This window comes from Pelobates fuscus, chromosome 6 (genome assembly GCF_036172605.1).
Source record: "Pelobates fuscus isolate aPelFus1 chromosome 6, aPelFus1.pri, whole genome shotgun sequence".
NCBI lineage: Eukaryota > Metazoa > Chordata > Amphibia > Anura > Pelobatidae > Pelobates > Pelobates fuscus.
In genome coordinates this window covers 253969270-253983119 of record NC_086322.1, presented here as the reverse complement: position 1 = coordinate 253983119, position 13850 = coordinate 253969270, and the positions used below count along the sequence as shown (strand labels likewise).

Genomic DNA, 13850 nt, shown 5'->3' with positions numbered 1-13850 from the left:
CCTGTTACCGTCTGGTAAGAGGTTTGCCTTGACGTGGCAGGTGGACATGCATCTAATGGCCAGTGGAGGTACTAAATAACCTCCATTTAGGGATTTAGGCTAGTGCGCAGGTAACTCGTTTTTCGAGAGGGGGCAGAGAACAGTATAGTGTTAGGAATGCAGTTTTGTATTCCTAATACTATAGTTTTCCTTTAAATGAATATGACTTACAGCAAAACTTGCAAAATGCTCAAAAGTGGCTCGGTTTTCATGCACAAAAAGTAAAAAAGAGTGGTGATGCTCAAAGAGTTCAATCACAGATACACAATTTAATTTGCTTTCCTAGTGACAAGCATCAGAAAAGTTAAGTAACAATATCATACAATAATGAAGGTACAAAGACCAGATATAACAAGAATATTATATGGCTTTAATAAACTGCAATAAATACATAATTCTTCACATCATTTTTACAAGTCGGAAACTATTTTCTCTGTGCACAGGAATGACATTGACGAATGTTTTATATAAGACTGCTCCAACAGGCAGCTGGGAAATGATGTCGGTACTCTCAGAGCTGCGAGGCGATGTTGCGTAGACTTCCTTCGTGTAACGCACAATACCATCTTCTAACGCAAACAGTGTTTTGTTACGGCCTATTCCCACCTGCAAGACAGCCATCGAGAGCACATCAAATATATTTTGTGCCATTCAAAACTATAGAGCAGAGAGAAACAACTTAAAATAGCGAAATATCTTCCCTATTGTCTGAAACGTCGTTGGGTTGGTGATATGAAATACAACATGAAAACAGTCTTTTAATTGATGTTCTCACCCACCTGGGATCCTGGGTGCCAACGCATTAGACGCTGTGTAGCAAGAATGTTTCCAGCATGAACAAAGTCCCCTGAAAACCAAAGCAAACAAATGAATCAGGATGGAGAGCAAGAAGGACATTTTGAAACACTAAAGAAGTGACCCCTTAGTTTCTTTCATCCTGCTTATGTACTATACAATAATGGAAAATCAGTACACTTGAGAGAGAGAAAAGCGTATCTTGGAGTATTTTTACTTTCTGTTAAAAAAATATACTGTAAAATCACATATCGGCGTGTGAAATTTTAATTAAAGTAAAGAAACCCAGAAAAAGTATGTTCACATTACAAGATAACATACCAATACATGAAATCAATTTGTGAAATTTCCAGTATAGGAATATTAATTTATAATATTCCATGTTATTGCCCCTTTTAGCCCCCTGACAACACAGCCACCTTCACCGTTTGGTCTACAGTCCAGGCTCCGGAAATAGTGTACTCCTGCTGCCTACAAGATTGCAAAGGTCTCTCTTTATTGGGGAACCTAAATTGCAAAGGTCTCTCTTTAATGGGGAACCTAAAGAGGTCCTAAAAAAAGGCACTCTGCATTTGGCTAACATTCTATAGCCAATGAAATAGTGAACACCCTATTCACCTGGTGATCCTCAATCAGTCCAAATCGAAAGGTGTACCCAATAATATTATTAATAAAATACTATAACTACTCCAGTCTATAATTACAGCCACATGTATATCATGGTGATTACAGATTAATGCCAATATCCCCCTCTCCCCCAATCAAATAAAGAGTTAAAAACTATTTTTACAATCGGCTTATTCCTGTACCGATGTGCCTCTCTGCTAGCTCCATCTCCTTCAATGTTAGTACTAAGGGGGAACCTAATGCATTAGGCCTTCCCCATAGAAAATAATTTAACCAATGCTTTACTATGGGGGAATTTAAGATGCTGGACGTCCCCATGGACAGAGTGAGGACGTTCAGCATTGTTTCAAAGAGTCAAACTCTATGAAACTGCAGGAAGCGCCTATAGTGGAGAATTGAGCAACTGACACTGCAGTAGTATGATCTCTACAAAAAAGGACACTGCTTTATTAAAGGGAAACTATAGGCCAAGACCACTTCATCTCAATGTAGCCATGGGTGTCATGTCCCTGTAATTATGTCTCTGCAGTGTTATACAATGCCATTCTGCAGGAAGGGCAATGTTATCCTGCAGGGTTTAATTGCCTCTAGGGGCTGAAACTCAGACAGCCTCTAGAGGTGCATTCAACAAAATAGCAGAGTACAACTCTACCACCTGATTGGCGCAGAGCTGCGTTTCCTATGGGAAAGCATTGGATTGGCTGACATCATCGATCTCAATTACCTCAGCCAAGGAAGCTGGGTCAGCCACGGAGTGAACAGCGTGTTGGCCTCCATAATAGCAACAATATCTTACCATCCAGCTTCTTGAAGCCATATCTCTTTCCTGGACTCTTCCCACCACGATTTTTGGTGCTGCCTCCAGCTTTCTTTGATGCTCCTCTGACCAGGCTTGACAACACAGAAACCGGGGAAACTAAGGAGGAAAGAGGAATGGGTATTTTGTTCACCAACATCACAACAACAAAAGTTGGCTAACAGGATCCCTACCGGATAAATTTCTTTTTAATTATATTGTTAATTCTAACTTTAGTCCTTTGAACTTTCACACAAGAAGCTGCACAGAGAATCAGTTTAAACACCATTACAGTTATTTGATTTTCAGAAACATCTATATAAACAACTGCCATTAGTGATTAGAAGTCATCATGGAGCCTGAAGTCTGTATGTGAATCAATACGCTATAAAACAGTGCACATACAGAGATTACCCTCTCATTGCACCTCTGGTTGCATCAATGGGACATCATAAGTTGGCCCAGAGCTAATGTGAATAATGTACAACCCCCCCCCCCCCCCACCCGTACCGCCAAAGTTCTCCTCTCAGCCCAACTTTACTGACATCCCTCTGGTGGAGTGCTGTCAGGACTAGAGATCTCGGAACGAAGCCTTGGTGCTAGAGGGAGGTAAGTTTTAGCTGCTCCCCCCCCCCCCCTGTTCTTTCCTAAGTGGCAGACAATTGAGCCGTGAGACTATTATCTATACAAACAAATGCCTTATTAAAGGAACACTATAGAAAATGAGAGTCTGCCAGGTGCTGCATTTAAACTTCCCAATAGCCGAGAGAGAGCTTGAATTCTGCTTAGGAGTTTCCTTTAGCTCACCCGAGCATAGTCCAGCAGTGCAGGACTAGCTCACTGTCTGAGAGCATCAGTTGGTGGCTCTCAGTCAGTGAGCTAAAACCTGAACCACAGGGCTTAGCTCATCCATAGAGCTTATGTCTCTTTCTAGGTTGCAATGGTCAAACTGCTATAAAATGGCTTACTTACAGGGCGAGGGAGATTGACCCTGCTTGGGCTTACATGACTATAATGGTTAATACAGTTCATGCATTGTATTTGCCATGCTGGAGAGTAGGCTTATCACTAGACAGAAGTAAGATAGTTTGAACAAATCAAATTCCTTTTACTCTGCGCCCGAATGAATCGTCTGGGATTTACCTGTGGAGTCTTAGTCAACGAATAGATTAAAAGGAAGATCAAAACCAGCTGAAATGCATATTTGCTAGGCTTGGGGAACTTCTCTGAAAATGCAGTGTTTTTACAATGATCAGCCTGCAGGGAAAGGCTGTATGCCTTAATAAATCTACCCAGAGCTGTAATGGTTATGAGGTCTGTAGTGTCTGTTTATTAATTAATTCAGTAACTCATTCTTTTGCTTTGATATGTAACAAAATTAATTCTGGGAGGCACCTTACATTATTCCCAGTTGCAAATGGGAAATGACTGCAGCTACACTAATCAAATTTATTGAGAGCATTTTCCTAGTGCTTGATCAATGCTTTTACCTCTTCAAAAATTGGGGAACACATTTAAGCCCCAATCCTTTGTTGGACCTAAACAGACACACTCACTGACAGACCAACTCACTAACACACACATACTCATTGGCAAACACACACTGACAGACATACTCACTAACAGACACACACTGATATGACACATACTCACTGACAAAAACACACACTGGCAGACATACTCCCTAACAGACACACACAGTGATCTGACACATACAGGCAAACACATACTCACTGACAGAGACACACATTTTATCAAACACTCACAAATTGGTATTTATTTTAATTCAATTTTTTATTTTTATTTTTAAGTTCACCTAGGACTTTACAGTAGCAACCACAGCGTTCAGATTTTTTTAATTTTATTTTCACCGTGCATTTACCCTGCCCAGTAAGGAACAGCCTTTAACACCCCAGCAACTAAACACAGGGCCAGCTTCTCCCAAATGACCCTGAAATCACTCACCGAGCGCCCGGTGGCTCACGCTGCAGCAAAGCGACATTGTGAACTCCTATCACTGGCGTGACGTCACTTCCCTTCACTCACACACTCTCACACACACACACACAAAAAGAGTTCTGTTTCCGGTCGCCAGTTTTGAACGCGATCCCGCTGCGATCCACTGATGGATTCCTCGGCTGATCTCAGCGACCCCGATCACCTGCCCGCTGTCCCCTTCCTGGCCCGCGGGCCCCGGTGCGGCGATGTGATGGTGCTGAGCAGTGACAGCGAGGAGGAGCCGCCAGCCAGACCCCCCCGTCCGCGCACTGTGACAGCGGCTCCATCGTTACAGGTTCGACAGAAGCGCCCCCTAGCGGGAGGAGCGGCTACTGCAGCCCCGTCCAAGGGCAAGAAAAGTCCGGATAATTTAACTGTGCTCATCGACCCAGGTAAGTACCCCCTGATAGATGCCCTGTGACTGCCCTCCAACAGCACCATCCTCCTCTCCACAGAGGGTAATAGAGGAGTCACGGGTACTGCTTTCTAAACACTGGGATTTAGGGAATAGAAATTGGAATGGCAAAACTGAGGCTAAAAATAGCAGATTTGAGAAAATTCTATAAAACTTCTATAGACCCCGGCCGGCTATTTAGCCAAAATGTTGCCATTGGGATTGAAAGCGGCACTGTCACATTGTGGGGTCTTTTCGCGTTTTGCCAAAGCCCCTAACAGTGACTGTTACACTGAGCGTCTGGTGGCTGAGGGGTTCGAGGTAATTTTAAGTTTTAACTTAAGTTTTACTTCCTGCTGGTCCTATTCAGTTCTTGGGGTTTTCATCTACCATGTCACGCACGAGCAAGATACAATATTGAGGTCAATGGAGAATCCTGCGAGACTGCAGGATCCAATGCGGGATTATTCATTAAAGTCCGAATGGGGCAAAGCCATTCTGATGGCAAAATCTGGCAATTGTTCATGGAATTCAACAATGCCTAGAATTTGTAATTCTCTGCAGGATCCAATGCGGGATTATGCATTAAAGTCCGAATGGGGAAAGCCATTCGGACTGCAAAATCTGGTAATTGTTCATGGAATTCAACAATTCCTAGAATTTGTAATTCAGGCTCCAAACGGGCCTGAATTTTGTCCCGATTTCAGCCGGACCGAATGCTGCAAATCCAGGCCTGGACACTTCCACTCTGGTGTCCAGATTTATGTATGTATAGCAATGTTTTATTTTAATGCTAATTACGGTATACTATTTCCATTGCATATTTTATTAGAGAACTCTGTATTCTCAGGTCTATTGCATTGTGGGCAAGGAGGGCAAGTTCTCAGTGCTCTGCAAGCCCAAGAAATCCCATGTGTGATACAAACACAGCCAGTGGCAAGAAGTATAACCTGGACAAGAACACAACTTCATGAGAACGTAAGTTAATATGGTAAATACCAGATTCAAATCTCATCATATTAAATAATTGCTTTTGTTTTCTTGTATCCTTGTATCCTTGTTTGTGACTGGCAGGACGAAGATATTTCTCAAGAGCAAGCTGAAATGATAATCCTTATTCCTGCAGAAGAATTTGTTGTAACGCTACAGAACCATAAGAAGGTATAAGTGTATACAGTGTTCCTCTTCACCAGCTATATCCTGTAAGCTTGTTTGAGCAGGGCCCCATTTCAACCTATCGTTCCTGTTAGTTTTCTTGTAAATGTCCTATTTATAGTTTAAATCTCCCCTCTAATAATATTGTAAAGCACTACGGAATCTGTTGGCGCTATATAAATGGCGATGATGATGATGATAATAATAATAATATCCATTTAATGAGTGTCCCCAGCAGCACATCTGCTGTTTGGGCTAGTAAGTAAGTATTGGCTTGAGCTGCAATGTGTGGCTCTAATTGGCTGAGTGTGTCGGCTGACCAATTTCAGCCAACCACAGCAACCATTACTGGTTGGTAGGCTATATGTACATGTGCAATCTCTGCCTTATCCATACCTCTAGTAGAGGCTGGGTTGTGGATGGGCAGCAGGGCCGGACTGGCCCACCGGGATACCAGGAAATTTCCCAGTGGGCCGCGGCATATAGGTGCCACCAGGTGGCCGGTCCGGTGGCACACTCAGAGGGGGCCGGCCGCGTTCCAGGCTGGAGCCGAAGGGCCAGGTGGCAGCCTCGCCGGTCTGGCGGCACTTCTGTCACTGATACTGAGGGGGGAGGAGCATGTCTACCATGCTCCCTCGCGGTTCCCACAATCCCCAGCACAGCATCATACTGATGCAGCATAATGTGCTTTAATTCCCAGTCCGGCCCTGATGGGCAGGGGACAGTATTTACTGTGAACTACTTAAAAAATTGGGGGTTGGGGACTTTACTTGAACCAGATTTACCCAAGTCCTGGGAAATAAAGTGTGGGAACTCACCCAAGACCCCCTCCCCCCAAAAAAAATAAATATATACTCGTATAATAATATACACGCGTGCATACACACACATACTCGGGCACACACGCGCACACATACACTCACAGACACATACACTCACAGACACATACACACACTCACAATTTTTTTTTTTTTTTTTTTTTAAAGGGACACCATAGTCATCCAGACCACTTCAGCTCAATGAAGTGGTCTGGGTGCCAGGTCCCTCAGGTTTTAACCCTTCAGATGCAAACATAGCAGTTTCAAAGAAAATCCAGCTTCTAGTGGCTGTCTTCCAGACAGCCACTAGAGGCACATCTGCGACACTGGAGGCACATTTCGTCTCCATCGCGCAGAGCGTCCATAGGAAAGCATTGAGAAATGCTTTCCTATGGACACTTGCCGCGCATGCGCATTCGGCTCCGCTGATATCGGACGGGGGAGGAAAGGTCACCAGCGCCGAGGGAGCCAGGCACTGGATTAAGGTAAGCTGCTGAAGGGGTTTTAACCCCTTCAGCGCCACGGGAGGGTGGGGGCACCCTAAGGGCACTATAGTGTCAGGAAAACCGCTTTGCTTTCCTGACACTATATAGTGATCCTTTAATTTAAAAAAGTCCATCCAGCCTCCCTACCTGGAGAGCTGGCGTAGACCTGTCCCTGGGGTCCAGTGGGGCTTCAGTGCGGCGGGCGGCTGTTTCCCTGTCAGACGCGGCGAGGGAGCTGTGTCCTCCTTGACCAGGCCACCTCTTGGGCCCCCCATGACAGGACCACAAATGGGAACGGCGTTCCTGCTCTAAAAAAAGTGCAGGAACGCCGTTCCCTAACGTTCCTGCAGTCTCGAGCCCTGGATTTACCTCTTTGGATGAGTACAAGGTGCTTTAAGGCATAATTTTCCCTCTATACAACTTCCCTTCTCTCTTCCTTGTAATTCTCTAAAATGCCTTCATGATACTATCTTCATTGACCCTGCAGGAACCACCAGGTAGCTGGAGCAATGAAACTCTGTACAAAGATTTTACTCATGCACTAATGGACAAGACTTGTAAGATGCCCACCCTTGTAATCATGGAGATGGAAAAATATTTCAGGTGTGTGTAAGAGGTGGTCTGTGTTTTATAATGTTTGGGTGAGAAAAAACTCACTGTCTCGGAATACTTTTGATTGACAGGGGTCACAAGGCTCAGCCAAAGAAAAGGTCAAATGAAGCTGATAAAGGTTCAAAAGGTTCAAAAAAACGAAAATTAGAGGTGCTTCCCCATCTGACTAGAATAGAAGTAGAAGAGGTAAGACAATGGCAGGATTAAGGGGGAATCCATCATTCTCTGTTTTAGAGAGCTGTTTGTGTTTTCCTTGTATTTATTTAAACTACAGCAGTGAAAATAAATCATTACAATATATGATGTCTGAAAAAAATATATGCCATCTGCCCACTAAAATGTACTTGGCTGCATTTTTGTTTGGTTTTTCTTGTTCTCATGAGTTGGGTCATCTAATTGTGCTTGTCCCCAGGATTGAAAGTTCCCAGGCTGTATATGCTGGAAAGGACTATTAATTAAATTGTAATGTTCTAAAGGGTTACTTCAAGCTCCTTGATCATTTCAGTGATCTGAAGTGGGCCAGGTGCCTGGATTCTGTATGTGCAGTGTTTCAGTATAAAATGCTGCACATAGAGATATTAAAAGGAAACTAAAGTGCCAGGAAAACAAACTCATTTTCCGGGCACTATAGCTTCCCCCTTCTGTCACTTACAGGTCCGACTTCTCTCCTTCCAATCCAACATCAGCCGGCGGGGGAGACCTAATGCGCATGCGCGTCAATTGCCGCGCTTGCATTAATATTTCCCTATAGGAAAATTAAACAGCGATTTCTTATGGGGATGGATTTCTCATGCATAGCATGAGGACATCCAGTGTCAGTTATGTGACCGAACGTTGCTTAAAAGCCTGGAAGTCCCTCTAGAGGCTGTCTGGTAGACAACCACTAGAGGTGGAGTTAACCCACTAAGCTAATTATTGCAGTTTCTTAAAACCTGCTATAATTGCCTGTTCTGGGTTAAGGCACCTGGGACTGTGCACCCAGACCACTACAATGAGCTGAAGTGGTCTGGGTGTCTTTAGTGTCCCTTTAAGGCTACATGCCAGATGTGTAACTCCACCTCCAACAGTGTATTTCGCCTGCCTGGAACAACAGATCCTGTCTGGCTAATGTAAATTTGCAAAGGTGCCTGGGTACTCCTTGCATCATAACCACTACAGAGGGCTGAAGTGGTTATGATGCTTGTAGAAACCATTTTATTTTTGCGGCTATAATATACTTAATTGATTTATTGTTTATTTGTAATCTTTGTGTGTTTCAGGCAATGATAGAATTCCAATTAGAAACGGGCTTTCATGTACGGTTCTTGGAAACCTGGAAGGAATTTGCAGATTTTGCCTGCATGGTCAACAAAGCTGTCGCCGAGGCCCCAATTAAGTAATGTTGGGAGATGTGGGGATGGGTGTTAGAACTGATTGCTGTAATAAATTACACATGCCAGGTACTCTTAAAACACTAGTACAAGAATCAAAATGTATGAACGAGTATTGTAATTAACAGTAATATGTTGCAGAATGAGAATTTAACCATTTTCTACATTCATATTGTCTTAACATTTACAAATTTATTAAACTATAATGGTCAGGCATGTTTTTGTTCCTGTATTATACTGCCTCATAGAATATACTAACTCCTCCACTGCTTTGTCATGAGTTCCATTTCAAATTACTTTCTTTTGGTCTCCTTAAAATCCTGTTCATTATAGCTCGAATGGATTTTTACTGAAACCAAGAGAACAAGACAAGCACCTCTAAATTATTATCCAAATATGATTAAAGGTAGCAAAGACGTGTCAATGCTGGGAGGACAGGTAGGTAAGGCAAGGAAGGTGCTGATGCCTACCACTTTCTAGATCACTTGTAAGATGTCACTTAGGTATGTCCAGCCATGGACAGCTTGGTACTCATATGTTACTAAATCTCCTACATCATCATTTTTCATGTATTACATGACTTTTATCCTCAGGCTGCAACGGAACAACTCCAAGTTCTCCTTTTACCTCGATGGAGAGTGGGCAGGAGGAGTACGAGTAGATCGCTGTGGGAAGGGTCTCCTAGGAGTATGGAAGAGGCAAATCCAACAGTTTAACAGAATCAGTGTGGAAACTGCAAATGCAGTTGTGGCAGCCTACCCATCTCCTTATCTCTTGTTTCAGGTTAGTCTTCAACCGCTTAAATGAGTATCATTATTACAATTTTCACCTTTTGCCTCTGTCCCCACTAATCATAGCCATGTACTTAACAGTTCTTCTATTTGTGTTGTGAGTTATTTGAGTGCCTTTCATGTCCACTTATTGTCTTATACCTGTCTTACAGGCTTATAAGCATTGTAACACAGAAGCAGAGCGCCATTGTTTGTTAAGTGATATCCTTGTGCGTCGAGGTGAAGGTGTTACTTCAACGTCTCGACGGATTGGCCAAGAAATGTCTAAAAGAATATACCTTCAATTCATGTCACTGGACCCTGAACTGTTACTGGATTTGTCGTGAAAATGAGACACTGTGTGCAACACAAAGAAGCTGAAAAACATATGCCAAGAGACTGCAGCATGCATTAAAGGACCACTATAGTGCCAGGAAAACATACTTCTTTTACTGGCACTATAGTGCCCTGAGGGTGCCCCCCCCCCCAGGGTCCCACTCCTGTGGCGCTGAAGGGGGAGAAAGGGGTTAATCCTTACCTTTTTTCCAGCGCCGTGCTCCCTCGGTGCTGGGACTCTCCTCCCTCTTCTTCCGTCATCAGCTGAATGCGCATGCGCAGCAAGAGCTGCGCGTGCATTCAGCCAGTCCATAGGAAAGCATTCTGAATGCTTTCCTATGGACGCTGGCGTCTTCTCACTGTGAAAATCACAGTGAGAAGCGCGAAAGCGCCTCTAGCGGCTGTCAATGAGACAGCCACTAGAGGCTGGATTAACCCTATTGTAAACCTAGCAGTTTCTCTGAAACTGCTATGTTTACAGCAAAAAGGGTTAAACCTAGCTGGACCTGGCACCCAGACCACATCATTAAGCTAAAGTGGCCTTGGTGCCTATAGTGGCCCTTTAAGCTGAAACAAGCAAAACCATTTGCATGTTTCCTAGAATATGTTTCTAGGACAGAGGAATGACCATCATTTGGAAACACACACATTTCTTGTAACATTATAGTAACATGTAGCAGTGGTTTTCATGAAATACCTCAGAAATATTAACTGCGCATTGCAAACAAATAATGGCAATGAGGATGAACATTGCATACAAATTCAAATATCTTAACTCTTTTTTAAATGATTCCTTGAAACGACACCACAAGCACCTAAACAACTTCAGTTTAATGACGCTGTTTTGGTGTATAGATCATGCCATTACAGTTTTATTGTTTAACTCTTTGCCATTTAGGAGTTAAATCACTGTGATTTACACAGCCTACATGAAAATGGTTTAATTTTGAATCAGATCTTACTGCACAGTGTGTTACTTTAGAAGTTCTTTTTTTCTTCTCTGCAGCCTATTAACCAAGAAGGAGATAGAATTTCTGAAATAAACACACTGTGTTATCGGGGAAGCTAAAAATAAATCGGACTCCCCCCCCCCCCCCCCCCCCCAGTATGTCTGTGTAAGGCTCCGTTAGTGGAGGTGTGACTAGGACTATATAAACAAAAGGAAAAGTAATTTAACTTGTAAACGGCAAATAATTGAGCAGTGACACTGCATGGGCGTGATCTATACACCAAAACTGATTTATTAAGCTAAAGTTTTGTTGCTTATAGTGTCCCTTTAATGGAGGAAAGTTTTCACTAAATGCAGTATTTTTGTGTAACTAAAGCTTATTTTTTTTTCCAAACCTAAAATGTGTTATTACTCCATGGCCAGTTAAGTGCACTAAATATTACTTCTAACTTAATGTTCTATACAAACCCACATGGCACTGTAGCACTTTTACTAAAAAAAACAAACTGGGATTAATGAGCATAATTAATATTATTATTTTTTTTCTTGGGGAGGGGGTACAGAACTTTATAACCAGAATTTTTTATCATAAAATGAAGCTACAATGTGAAATAAATATATTGAATGGCAAAGTACAGTTCCTTTTCTAGTGGGTGAAAGCTGTTGGATGTTGTTTCCTTAATAACTAAAGTATTTAATTTGTATAACGAATGCAAAATGCATATGGTTTTATAAAAAAATAAATACAAATGTAGCATGTGAGATGATATGAAATATGGATATGAAATTCAAAAGGCTGTTCATGTAAATATGTACACATTTCCCTAACCACACATATTTTCTTTTTGTAATTTTAGAGGTCACCTGTTTAAGTTTACGTGGACCCAGGCCTGGACTGGCCATCGGGCATACCGGGCAAATGCCCGGTGGGCCGCGATGGCCGTTGGCCGAGGCCAGCAGGGGAGATCACAGGATCTCCCTGGCTGGCCCCAGCAGGGCCAGCGCTATCCGAGCGCCGGCCTTGCTGTGTGCCTCCATGGGCCGGTGGGGAGATCTCAGTGCCTAGAGGCACTGAGATGCGGCCGCCGGCTGGTGAGGGAGGGAGGAGAGGACTGGCAGAGCTCTAGCCAGCAGCTCCGCCAGGTCCTCTCGGGAGGACTGAGCGTTGCCGCGGTTACCATGGCAACGCTCAGATCTCGCGAGAGTGAGCTCTAGCCTTCACTCTCACCACTGGACCACCAGGGAAGGCAGCACCCTCCATGGCACCACGTAACCCCCCCCATTGAAACCCGGCTTTCCACCCCCTCCCAGGCTAAAGGTAAGAAGGGGGGGGGGAGATACATAGTTTTTATTTACTTTTTTAATTAAAAAAAAACCAAAACATCTATACAAACACTGTGCTATATACACTCACACTAAGAGCACTCACACACAGCACACTCATACTAACATAAGACGCAGACAGCACACACATCACCCTCAGACAGCACACAGCACCCTCAGACACACATCGCCTTCAGTCACACAACACACACACTCACACACATATATAACACACACACACACGTATATATAATATATAAAATAACCCTCAGTAAGTTAACAGACAAAAAAATTAGAAACATAGAATGTGACGGTAGATAAGAACACCCTCACACACAGAGCACCCCTCTTCACACACACTGCAATACTCACACACGCTGCACCCTCCACACAACACACTGCACCCTTCACACATACAATACGTCCAAATATATATATATATATGTGTGTGTGTGTTTGGACCTATTGTATGTGTGAAGGGCGCAGTGTGTTGGGTGTGCTGTGTGAAGGGTGCAGCATGCATAATATTATTATTATTGCCATTAATATAGCGAACAGATTCCGTAGCGCTTTACAATATATACTACAGCACCACTACACACATTACGCTCCAGAAACACGCTAGATCCCTTACCCTATATACACTCTGAATCCTCTATACACACACACACACACACACAAAATCTCCTGTACACACTCTGGGTCCTTTACACACAAGGTCCACTACACACACTGCACCACCTACACACACTACATTCCTGACATACAAACTCTGGATCCCCTATGCACACACTACATTCTCTAAACACACACTCTCTACAACCCCTACACACACTACACGTATGCACACACTGACTACATCCTCTATACACACTATGCCCCCTATAAACACTCGCTACAGCTCTAGCCACATATATTACACCACAAACACAAATTAAATTGACCTATTTACACAATACCACACCACAATCCGCTTACTCAATACACACGCAATCCCACAATCAGGCTCCAAACACATGCACCATACGCTTTTCTGGCCCTTTTGTCCTCTGGTATCCCACTTATGGAGACACCAGAGACAAGTTAAAAGCAAACACAGTGCAAGCATGTTATTAAATTTGCTTGCGTTGCGCAGAACAAATACAGGGCCTTTTTCCCATGCTAGAACTCCAGCAGGGCTCTGCGCATTGAACTAACATGCTCACTTTGAGAGGGGGCCGTGCTTGTCATTAGTGATGACGAAACACACCCTCTCTGGCCCCGTCCCTTTCTCAGGGGGCCGCTGTGATTGAAAAATGCCCGGGCCGAATTGTTTTCCCAGTCCGGCCCTGTGTTGACCGCAAAAAAAACAAACCTTAACTTTTCAGAAAAACAGGTTTATTT

The 13850-nt window shown here is 43.4% G+C and overlaps 2 protein-coding genes across 2 annotated transcripts; one reads left to right on the top strand and one right to left on the bottom strand.

Annotated features, from left to right (window-relative positions):
- Nucleotides 1-388: 388 nt before the first annotated feature.
- Nucleotides 389-4326, bottom strand: MRPL27 (mitochondrial ribosomal protein L27). Its single transcript, XM_063458949.1, has 4 exons — nt 4223-4326; nt 2258-2377; nt 819-886; nt 389-645 (listed from the first exon to the last, which is right to left on the bottom strand). Exons 1-4 carry the CDS (start codon nt 4257-4259, stop codon nt 439-441), a joined length of 432 nt encoding a protein of 143 aa, XP_063315019.1. The 5' UTR covers nt 4260-4326; the 3' UTR covers nt 389-438.
- Nucleotides 4319-10334, top strand: EME1 (essential meiotic structure-specific endonuclease 1). Its single transcript, XM_063458948.1, has 8 exons — nt 4319-4647; nt 5500-5627; nt 5724-5810; nt 7595-7710; nt 7791-7905; nt 8979-9094; nt 9683-9872; nt 10033-10334. The coding sequence occupies exons 1-8, from the start codon at nt 4383-4385 to the stop codon at nt 10204-10206; spliced, it is 1191 nt and encodes a 396-aa protein (XP_063315018.1). The 5' UTR covers nt 4319-4382; the 3' UTR covers nt 10207-10334.
- Nucleotides 10335-13850: the final 3516 nt, after the last annotated feature.